The sequence below is a fragment of the Ambystoma mexicanum genome, chromosome 2p, assembly GCF_040938575.1.
Source record: "Ambystoma mexicanum isolate Mex_15411 chromosome 2p, UKY_AmexF1_1, whole genome shotgun sequence".
Lineage (NCBI taxonomy): Eukaryota > Metazoa > Chordata > Amphibia > Caudata > Ambystomatidae > Ambystoma > Ambystoma mexicanum.
In genome coordinates, this window is record NC_090923.1 from 26,818,496 (window position 1) to 26,830,524 (window position 12,029).

Genomic DNA, 12,029 nt, shown 5'->3' on the forward strand with positions numbered 1-12,029 from the left:
CGAGTGTCCCACGGCATCGTGGCCTGCAGGCCCGTGCTCACACAGTGTGGGTCTGCACGCCTAAATAATGCGAGACGGACCCCGTAGTTCCTCTTTGGGAGTCTGCAGCTGTTCTGGTGCACGTGTCTGCAGAGGCTCCTTTTAGTAGCTTGGTGCCATGACAGAGTCATGGCCCATGTTAAAAGGCGAAGAACAAGGAGTGATAGGTCGCCTTCCCCTACCTAAAGACCCTGAGTCGCACAGGGTTATGTCCAAGGTAGCCTCATGTAAATTTCAGGTTACACATTCCACACCTGATTCACACACGTCTATTACTTATACGCTTTTCAATTTATTATTCAAAAAATAAGTATAAAAACAACACCTAAAAAATGTAAAAACAAACTGTGCTAGTCACTTACAATCTGACTGGTGAAGGTTCACCAGGCCTTTCAGAATGTCAATGACCATAGTGAAAGGTAACAGGAAAGGACAGTATATCTTACTGTGAGTGCGTACATATGTATTTACACGGAAGAGTCAAAATATATTGTAGTCTCCCAACTTCTGATGTGTACCTCAAAGGTTTTTGACCAGAGTGAATAATCTAATATTGTTTTTTTATTTTATTAATCACTCTGTTGAAATACCTTGCATTGGTATAGGATAGCTGCGGGTTATTTAATACACACCAGCTATCCTTTTATAATTTATTCAATATGAGAGGTAGGAATCGGCAAATACACAAGTTCCTATTAACACGTCGACATATGTTTCGGCCTTTGTGACTCATACGGGACTCTCTCTAGTGCCGTTGGTCAGGATGTAGATAATGGCCGTCTTCAGGACAAGGGCAGATTGATACTTTTCCGTAGTGAATACTTTCCCATTAGTAGAACATCTGAGAGTAGCTCAATTTCTTTGGGTCGTATATGGTGGTAATTGTCGGTAATTTCAATGGGTTCCTACAGGAATACCATATATTTCATTTCATGCACTGTGTCTTTCGTGATTCGATCTTAGCAAGCTGGTGAGGCAAAGAAGCTTCACTTGGCTCAATTCGCAATAGCGACGGATTTAAAGTGGAGACACTTCCATTTATTGATGTTGTGCTGTGGCTGCAGCATGGGCCATAGTCCATGCGTACCGATCCGGGGTCTTATTGATACGCCCTGTAGCACTCACTGTCCTCCTGATTCTCCGGCGGGGAGACTCATTGTGGCGAACAGCAGCACGCACCCCGTGAGCAGCGCGGCAGGGCGGATCTCCCCCTCACTGCAAAAAGGCTTTAATGCTCCTTCATGGTTCGGGGGGCCACAAGGTTTTATTTCTTCCTTTCCCGAGGCGGACGCCACAGGGGTTGAGCTGCGGGTTGAGTCTCCTCTGGCTATCCCGATGGCAAAACATGCCGCTCCTCCTCCTTTCTCTCCCCAAGTGGGGAACACCACCTTTCCTCCTTTCCAGCAGTGATGGAAGCCGCCTCCAACTCTCTCCCTCCATCCACCTTCTACCAGGACAGACACAGGTCTGTGGGATAGCAGTGACAAAGACCTATGCAGGTATTCCTTCCTCATCGCCAATGTGGTGGGGGCCTGCTCTGGGCATCCAGCAGGCCCCGTGGTGCTATGGGCAGCACCATCTGGAGTGGGGGCAGGGCGAGCCATGCACTCGTGCCAGAACGGTGGCAGAGGCTTACATGGTCATGGGAGCATGTGAGCCTCTGCCACCGTTCTGGCACGAGTGTCCCACGGCATCGTGGCCTGCAGGCCCGTGCTCACACAGTGTGGGTCTGCACGCCTAAATAATGCGAGACGGACTCCGTAGTTCCTCTTTGGGAGTCTGCAGCTGTTCTGGTGCACGTGTCTGCAGAGGCTCCTTTTAGTAGCTTGGCGCCATGACAGAGTCATGGCCCATGTTAAAAGGGCAATACACAAGGGAGGGACACATTCCCCTTAATGGGGCAACACAGTTGGGAGGGTCACACATCACAGTTCTGGCAATCGCGCTGTGTGAGCCGAGCACAGTGAAATGAAATAAATGAGAAGTGTGCGCATGTATGCAGAGGCAAGGCTCAGGTGCCGGTGGTGTGTGAGCAGGGCACACACCTGACCGATTTGCAGAGCACGGATGCATGAAGAAAAACCACTGAAGAAGCAGGACAGAGCGTGGAAATAAGGCGGAGTTAACACAGAGCGCGGGATTGCAGTGACAAGATAATCAAAAAGAGTTATTGAGCACGGGAGTGCAGTGATTATACAAGCTGTCTGTGCATAAGAATCCAGAAAAGTAAAAAGGAACCTTTAGATTAGTATGCAGACTTCAAAGACCAAAAGGAAAGAAAGCAAGAGGCTCAGAGTACCTTTCTATAGGGAAAGAGAAGAGCACGCTCAATGAAAAGATATCTAAGGAACTTAATGTCTGCCTTCCAGCAAGAAAGGAAGGCAATCGGGTAATGAGAAAAGAGAGCAAACAGATACGCACGAGATCACAGTAAACTACCGCCAGGTTTAACCAGTTTTTGTTTGTATTGTAGATCCTGCATCAAAGAATTGTGCCCCAAGAACCCAAGAACAAGGAGCAGAGACCAGTGGGTGTAGAGCACAGATCTTGCAGTTCGTTGTATTATCCAATTCCCCTTTCCCCTCAGAGCCTTCAAACCTGAAGTGGGTTATCATGACTGCGGCAAGACAGAGCTGGTGGGTTTCGCAGGCACATCGTCGATTCCTGCAGGACGCATAAGCTGGGACCTCATAGCATCCCAAACCAATTGTGAAGGAGGGAGAGCAAGGCCTAGGAGTACCGGAATCACCAGGAAGGTCATTTTTTTCAAATTGACTGTCAGAATCGCTATTTCCGTACTGATATCCAAGATATAGAACTCGCTACTTAAGCATTTCAGAAAATCGATGCAGCTTTTAGAGGATATCAGAAGATTGATGCAGCTTTTAGAGGATATCAGAAAATCGATGCAACTTTTGGAGGATATCAGAAGATCGATGCAGCTTTTAGGGGATATCAGAAGATGGATGCAGCTTTTAGAGGCTAACAGAAGATCGATGCAACTTCCAGAGGATATCAGAAGATCGATGCAGCTTTTAGAGGATATCAGAAGATGGATGCAGCTTTTAGAGGCTAACAGAAGATCGATGCAACTTCCAGAGGATATCAGAAGATCAATGCAGATTTTAGAGGATTTCAGAAGATCGATGCAGCTTTTAGAGGCTATCAGAAGATCGATGCAACTTCCAGAGGATATCAGAAGATCAATGTTGCTTTTAGAGGATACCAGAAGATCGATGCAATGTTTAGACGATATTTGTAGGTAAGATTAATGCAGCTTTTAGAGGATATCCAAAGATCGATGCAGCTTTTATAGGATTCCTAGAGGCCTGGCTATTGTCACATCTTCTGTTAACTCCTGTGAGACGAGGTAATACAGTTTGAAGGCTAACATTTTGGAAGTCACTCTTTTCAAAATACTTCCATAATCAAAATGTTGGGAGAAAATGACTTCCGTGACAAGAACATGAACTGATGTCAATAGTTAGATAAGAGGAAAGGAAGAATAGTCCTGCGCCTTTCATGTTTTACATTTTGACAAAAAAACGGATGGCTAAGTAGCAATGACCAAATATGGCCCCAGGGAGTGGTGGTAGGGACAATGATAGACATTCAAGTAATCATACATGCCATCAGCATGTGTAAAGTTACTCCTAAGGTTGCACAAGTGGAAATTGTATTTTGCAATACTTGGAATACTTTGCAATCTAGGGACGTCTTTCACCTCCTTGTTTATATTTTTTGGGGGATGTTTGGGCTATTTCTAGACTTAGAAATGTTGAAAAAGAGCTGAGCCTAAGCACAGGCTATTCCACTCACCCGCACCTTATGCCTAACAAACATCCATTACCCGGCTTACCACCAGCAGATGACACTGGAAGCACACATTACCCATATTGATAAAGCACAAGCAAGCCTTGCAAACAATTCCATCAAGTTGGGGTTGTGCCAGTGCTTACTTACCTGATTTCCCTGCTCTAAACTTCAAAGAAAAGGCGAGTGACAATACTGTTCTTCCCCAGTAGATGTCACTACTATTCCTATTTAGAATCACTTCATTAGTTTCATATATTTTGAGTTAGTCCATTTGTTTTGTAATCTTAGAATGCAAAACATAATGGAATCAATACATTGATTGAGTTTTGCAACATAAAATGATACTTAGGTTCTGCCATAAGAAATTGATTTCCTACCAAAAAAAACTGAGGGATTAAAACCTTCATTTTACCCAATTTATTGTGATTTCAGTTGTGTACTTGAATATTTGTATTTCTTAATTTTGCTGATGCCGTGTCAGATAGGAAAGCTCGGCGGCCTCTGTTCCCTTACTCTTGACACGGTCCACACTTCTTTTATACATTCCTTAACTACTTGCAATTCTTAGGCCCCCCGGATACTTCTTAGACCACACCCCTAACTATCGACTTGCGACTCATTCGGGCACCACCTCAATTATTTATCTCATTGAAATATTTGGTTGATATCGTTAAACTGATCTGTTGTACTGAGTGTAATGCTTTCACTAGCTATTTACAGCGATCATCGACTGTGCCTTCACATACAAGGCTAGTAATGGCCCAGATTCCCATTATATAAATGTCCATAATTAAAGAAAATACTTTGCGTAACCTCTGATCTATGCACATAGGGGTGTGTAAGGCTGGCAACGGCTCGCCAGCGCAAGCCTAAAGTGTGCCCAAGCAGAGTGAGAGCCTCAGCGAGTGATCAGGTCCGTTACTGGTCTTGTATGTGCTTGCACACGGGATTATCGCTATTCCCAACCTGGTGCTCCCTCTAGGGTGTGACTAGTTGTAACTAGTCCTCACAGATGGAGCGATATACAGCTCACTTGCGGGCATCAGAGCCGTTTGATTCTTTCTGCCATCAGGCACAGCATTACGGCCTAACATTCTAACGTGACACTTCCACGCTGGAACATCAGGACAATACAAACTCCTTATCTCATACGCACCGGAGAACAGGTCCTGGTATTCCTGGTATTCTTCACATGAGGTCCATACCATTGTTCCATTACAGAAGTCCTTAGATCTCCCTATCAAGACCTATCACTTTTTCATTTGAATCCTCTTACATTTAAGGCACCCTGACTTGATAACAGGAGACCAGCAGTTGTGTGGTCTATCGGCCCTGCCTTGAAAAGGACCAAATTGGTCGAAACACGTGTTGGCATTTTTCTGGGCCCACCCTTTAAATAGTTTGAACAATAAATGTGCATCTGGACCTAACATTACATCCTGTAGTAATCTTGGACATCCGTAGGACAGCGCTTCGATTTTTATTGCCAGCAAAGGAGTGCGGGCGGCTGGGATGAAGAAGGACCAGGGCCAACCAGGTAAGTGAGGTGGCGTGGGCATGGGTGGGATGGGTGGACGAGTTTACGTGTGGTCCGAGGGGGCATACCGTGGAAGGCAGGGGCATAAGGAATAAAAATCAGTGGCGACCCCGGTAGGTGCTTGAGTGGATGAGAGAATAAGAGCCGTCACTGACAGATTCTGGCTACATTCCCATCCACCGGATTGGCCAGACGCGCGACCCATGTGCGAACCATGAATATTAAACAGTTTTAAAACATGCACACAACATTTTGTGATGAGCAAGGTAAGGTAACCCAAAAAAGGGTAACACAAAAAACACGACACGCATGGCAACCCCTTAAAAAAACATTGAGTACTTGTACTCACATTGCACAGGCAGGTTCCATTCCCCGTAATGCCGTCCACACATGTACCATGTCCACTGCAGATTGCAACTGGACCCCCCGGGCAATCTGGAAAAGAGAGAATTTAGAGGGACATGAAGGAATGGGAGGTAGAGTTCACTGGAAGCAGACATGGATAATATAATGGCGACCCCTCTAGATGGTACGGCCTCACAGCTCCACCACGCCCGTCATCATGCAGGACCTCCTATACAGGGGCTCAGATGGCCATCACCCATACGATCCTTCCCATCATGCACTTTGTTGTGTGAGGGATCAGGAATGAAACTCAGACACATATTAGATAGGGTTTTGGCTAAAGACTTTTATTGATAAATTAAAAAAGGAGTGGGAAAATGCATCGCTATGACTGCACAAGAGGTGTTTCCCTACCTAAACCCAAAATGAAGGATCTGTCAGTGTCCGAATGTCCAAAATAAAACGATCTGGTGGCCATTGTACTATTCTAATGCTCACATTCTAAAGAATTGAACTTTAAGGTGAAAAGGATAATGTCTGTGGCCTTCAGTGTTCAAATGGGTAAAGACATAGATAACTCCAACAAAAACTCTCTCAAGGATATAGTTCCTTGCTCCAGAGTATGTTTCCCTTGCCCGGGATTCTTCTTGCGTTTTTTTATAAATAACAGTTCTTGGTTTTCCTTTTGTTTGACACCAGAATTATATACAACTTTGTTTGTTCTTTGTTTTGTCAGGATACCTGGTGTACTCTCCTGCCAGGAGAGTTATTTGCTCCTCAGTCAAATAACAGTTCTTGGACAAATACTAGCTTCCTGCGACCTTCTTCCAGCCCGTCGGTCACACAGAGAGGAGCAGCCTTCTCCCACCAGCAGTTGCACTGACTTTCTTGCGGTCCTGATTTAAATGTTCCGGGTATAGATGTGTGCTCGTAGCAACTAGAGTGCTGCCTGTGGTCGGGACTTCTCTTGCTCTGAACTCCTCCACTCCTCTGCCTCATTGCAGTGCTGAGGTGGTTATGGGAACAGTAGTCCCTTTTTGGAAACTTCCATGAAAATGTTGGATGAATGTCCATAATGAGTTTTGATGGCAAGTCGGTCATGGAGGATTGGTATGTGGAGTTATGACAGATGATTTTTAGCAAATTCACAAAGCAAGTCCGTGTTTGAGAGTTGGTCTGTAGGTTGTATCAAAGTGGATTCACTACTGTCTATGGTGGGAGCAGGGGAGGAATTAGGCCATTAGAATGTTGTAAATGGAAGGTTTATCCTGTAAGGGGAAAAGGGGATACCATAGCTCACCCGCTGATACCATCTCCCCCTCCCGAAGAGTGTCTACCCCCATGTGAACCTCCCTCATATAGCCACCCACAGGGTCAGGATCAGAAGTAAGGATACCATTGGATTCATCACACGGGACAGACCCACATCATGTGTCATGGCCATGTTTCCTGTGGATCCCATGTTTCTAGTACAGACTTACAACCCGTTCTGTGTACGTCGTTCATGGTGCTTCCCCGAAGTCAAAAATGAGTGAAATCCTATTCTGAGGATGGACAAAAGCTAAAATAGCAGCGACCTGTCAGGCAACCCTTCTCTGAGCTGGAGTGTAACACAGCAATGCCTGACATGCGCTCCTCCCTGTCTAAGCGGGATCTGGGAAGGCACAGAGGGCCACATCCTGCAGGGGTGCAGTGCACTTCCTGAATGGAACAGAGTGAGATCCAGTGCGTTCTCACTAGAGGATGTCTCACATTGTTGTCTACTTTTGGATCACTTGGGGCGTTTCCCTAAGTAAGTAGGAACATCGGTGCGCCTCACTGATGACTCCCAATGAAGCAGAAGCAAGCGCCTAGGGCTGCCGTCGGTGCCCTTGCTTCGAGCGGGCTTGTCTGGCATCTTGGGCTGGGCTGCCTTTATGGACTGGGTCAGACTTATATGCAAATCGATACTTTACAGGGAGCTAAAACGTGATTGAGTTTCTTCTGGGGAATTTCAGCCTGTAGAACACGCTATTTCTCTTTAGAGGGCTTTACGCACCCGACAGACTCACAAGCCATGCGTAATTTCTGCATGAAATCGCAACCACAGTGTTCAACCGTGCTTTGCAAAGTGCATACAAAAACAAAGGCATTTACATATGATGCAGACAAACAAGGAGGGTTGGCTGGTTGGCTTCATGTTTAATTAACACCTGATCTACACTCATAGCATCAACGGAGATTAAAGAGAACAGTGCTCACAGCTTATGCATGGGTGGGACGGTCGGGTCCAGCATCATGGGGGTTCCATCATGGCATTCATGTGAGAATCAAATAATGGCAAGAGGTCCTTGCAGAGACGAGGGTGTCGGAAGTTCAGAGCTTCTATGTTCTGCAGTTCACAGATAGCAAAGGGTTTTTCCATTCAATACACCACCATCCACCACTTTTTCTAGGAATGTTTTAATTTACTATTCTAAGACTGCCCTGGCATATTGGAGGTACGTCTATGTCATCTAGAAGGAGTTGGCCCCGAGACTCGAGATATTCACCTGGACCCCTTAGTATGGGGGAAATTGAGTGCATGTTGACTCTTTCGTTGAAAGGAGGGTGTCGAGAGAATTCATGATTAATCCTGGATACCCACTTATCTTGGGAACTCACTTTGACTAAGTTGTCGGTATTTAAACAATGCTTCCTGTGACCCTCAGCAGACTGCTGGCTCCCAGCTATGACTTTACAGTAAAGATTTGGAAAGACAATGTTTTCATGGAGAAACAATTTATCGTTTAGGATGATCCTTTGGGAATCAATCCAGGACTGGTATGAACAGATGCTTGATAAGCATTCATTTGTATTATTATAAGGGTACTAAGTGAGCATGGACTTTTTGGAAGCAACAGTGCGGTGCTCTTTACAGATCATAGGGGAAAGTACATGGTGACAGGGAAGCAGATGGCATGGGATAAGTACAAGGGGTCAGGGAGCTAATAATGGGGGAGAAGGTGTGTGGGCAATTGCCAACAAGGGGTCTGTAAGCCACCAGGGGAGGAAACAAGGGGCAGAAGATCATCACTCTGAGGGGTCAGAAATGTGAGGCGGACAACTTGGTAAAGATTTTCACAAGTAGCCATTTTATTAACTTAAAAGGGTTTGATAAACGCCTCACTATCCCTATGCTAAAAAGGGGTCCCCTGCCTATCAAAATACACAAGGAATCTGTCTCCACACTTGTACATACATCTAACTCATAAAGGTAATCAATGGCCATTCAAATGTAACAGAAATAACAGTGATATACAACTTAAATCTAATAACGGTATAGCATTGTAGCCTGGGTTTGATCCCCTTCCACAGATTCAAAGCAGGATTTTTAATCAAACGTTCAACTAAGATAGTTTATTAGTTGATGATAATGCTTGTCTTGCTCCAAAGGTTCAAGTAGACAAGTCTTTATCCCTCCAAGTATAAACAAACGTTTAACATAACATCTCCTTAAGAAACAAAACACTTCCACAATTCTTCTGTATCAGCATTGTCAGGAGGATTCCACAACAGTTGATCAAACACTTTAGTGGTTTTGCCACTGCTTCTTCTTCACAACTTTCAACCACAATGTAGTACTTCAATGATTTATTCCTGGTCCACTAACCTGCCAGGACTACCACTAAAAGGCCCCTATCCTTGTATACTCGCCTGCCAGGACAAAAGCTCCTAACACTACTACAAGTTCTCTGTGGTGAGGTCTACTTCAAACCTCTTCAAAAGTCTTCAACTTTCAACATCACAATTCACAACTTCTTTTGAGAAAACATGCAACACATTGGGGCTGTTCCACTGTTGTATTTGCAAAAGGCAATGCAGTCTATTCTCCTTGATACTTGTAACGCTCACCTGATTCCCACGGAGGCGCAGGTCGTGGCAGGAAGGTGTCTGTGACTCGAAAGGTGATGTGCAGGACTCGATGGGCTTCTGGGGTCGAACCTCTTCGCACTGTGTGACGAACTCGTAGGGTGAGGTTTCTGCAGATGAAAGAATATAGGGGTTAATGGTCTGGGTTGTTTAATGTCTCTCTTCCTCTCTCTCCCAAGCTTCTCCGTAGAGGCCCCAGGTCAACGTGCTCACCTTAGATAGGTGAATGCTGGACTCTCCATCTGCGTCTGATGCAGGGCGCTGTTGCCAGTTGCTTCACTGGTGAAACATAGGCCTCTTGGACTCAGAGGACCTTTACCGTCGCTAATCGCACGAGCGGTGAGTTTCCAGACACCTTTTTAGTCTTTATAGTCTTTAGAGTCTTTAGGTGCAAGGCACGTTAACATTGAACAGGACTTCGTATGATGCTTTTCTCCCCTTTTGCTTGCAGGACTCTTGAGGAAGATGAAATAAAGCGCCTGGAAATGCGTGAGTAAATGCAAGCACTCTAGCTGTTCTTTCCCTTGCAGCGCAGTTTGTGCTGAAGAGGCACCGGAGTATTTGCAGGCGTTCTATTGTGAAGAGAGCGATGGGCGTAAGTAAATACCTGTCTAATGTCTCTTCTTTTGTCTTTCAGAAGCTTGTTTGCAGCGCCGGAGTCCGCGGAAGGCCCGTAAGTAAATACGATGCTTTTATCTCCGCAGGTGGCGATGCAGCGTGAAGAATTCCAGAGTTCACGGAGTGCCGGTAAGTAATGACAATGCTTTTGTCTTCACAGGCGAAAGTACAGCGTGCCGAAATGACCGCAGCCGATGGATCAGGTGAGTAAGCACTGCGAGTTAAGACTGCCTTGCTAATCTGGTGTTTCTTGTCTCTGCAGATGCTGCTGTCGACTGGATACAGGAATGGTGAGTATGATTCTTGCAGATTGAGGAAGAAAGGCTGGAACAGACTCGGTGAGCGTTCTGCTGCAGATGCAGAATAACGCGAAGCACGTTTCATCCATCGGGTGTGGTTTAAATAGCCTTGGAGTGATGAGGCGTCTTCCTCCACGGCCCCGCCTAGGTAAGAAAAGAGTTCCAGTTCCAGAAGCTTTCCCCATGCTGAATCCAGGGAATGGAGCTGCCCCACCCAGGTAAGAAAGTAGTTCCTGTTTACAGAGGACTTCTAAGTGGCTGGTAAGTAAGCAGCATGGTCTGCTGCAGGTAAGTCCACCCAAACATCTGCACACATATTATGAGCCCGGCGCTTCCAGTGCCGGGACCGATGATTCTGATGAGCCTGGTGCCACCGGCGCCAGGACAAGGTCCAAAAGGTCCCCGTGGGGACCGGCTGGTGCCTAGGATTAGGGTTAGGGGCCTGCTTCCAAGGACGTTGGGCTGGTCCTGGCTCCTTGGAAGCAGTGATCATGACAGTACCCCCCCTCAAGGCCCCTCCTAAGCGTGTCTTCTCCGGGGGTTTTGGCTTGTCGGGGTGATTCAGATGGAATCTCTTAACCAGACGAGGTGCGTGGACATATTCTGAGGGTTCCCAAGACCTTTCCTGGGCACCGTATCCTTTCCAATCAACCAGATAGTATAATTTAGATTTGGAGATTTTGGAGTCTAGGATGTTCTTCACTTCGAATTCGAGTTCTCCGTCTACCAAAACAGGTTCTGGGAGTTCAGTCAATCGAGTTTCTGGTTGTACTGGTTTTAATAAGGAGACATGGAATACTGGATGTATTTTCATATGCGTAGGTAATTCCAATTTGACCGCCACCGGATTAATTATGGTAGAGATGGTGTAGGGTCCAAGGTATCTCGGGTTGAAGGTGCGGGATCCTTTTAGAGGCAGGTGCTTAGTGGATAACCAGACCTGGTCACCTACTGCGTAGTGAGGGGCCTCTTTACGGTGTCGATCTGCTCCCTTTTTGACTTGAGCTTTAGCTCTTTGCAGATGGGCAGTGGCTTCCTTAAAAGCACGGGTAATCTCAGAGTGTAAATGATCCACAGCTGGTGTTTCGAATTCTAGGGAAGGATCCAAATTAGAGGTTCTAGGATGATGTCCGTATAATAGGAAGAAGGGAGTCTTCCCGGTTCCAGAATGAGTCGAATTGTTGTAAGCGTATTCAGCGATCCACAGAATATCCTTCCAAGGGTTTTCAGTTTGTTGGAGCATGCAACGCAGATATTGCTCTAGAGTCTGATTTGTCCTCTCGGTTTGTCCGTCAGTTTGGGGATGGTGACTGGTTGAAAGTCTTACATCAATTTGGGCTAGACGACAGCAACTTCGCCAAAAGTGGGAGATGAATTGACTTCCCCTATCGGAGATTAAAACCGAGGGAAAACCGTGTAACCGAATGATGTTTTCTAAGAATTCTCGGGCCAATACCGAAGCCGAAGGTAGGCCCTTCAGGGGA

The 12,029-nt window shown here is 46.0% G+C and overlaps 1 protein-coding gene across 1 annotated transcript in view; it reads right to left on the reverse strand.

Annotated features, from left to right (window-relative positions):
• The window catches only part of STAB1 (stabilin 1), a 1,160,316-nt gene that overhangs the window by 996,979 nt on the left and 151,308 nt on the right, over positions 1 to 12,029 (reverse strand). The window contains exon 4 of the mRNA XM_069643183.1: positions 5,742 to 5,827. Within this exon, the coding sequence (XP_069499284.1) occupies positions 5,742 to 5,827 (86 nt within the window). The remainder of the gene's footprint in view (positions 1 to 5,741; positions 5,828 to 12,029) is intronic.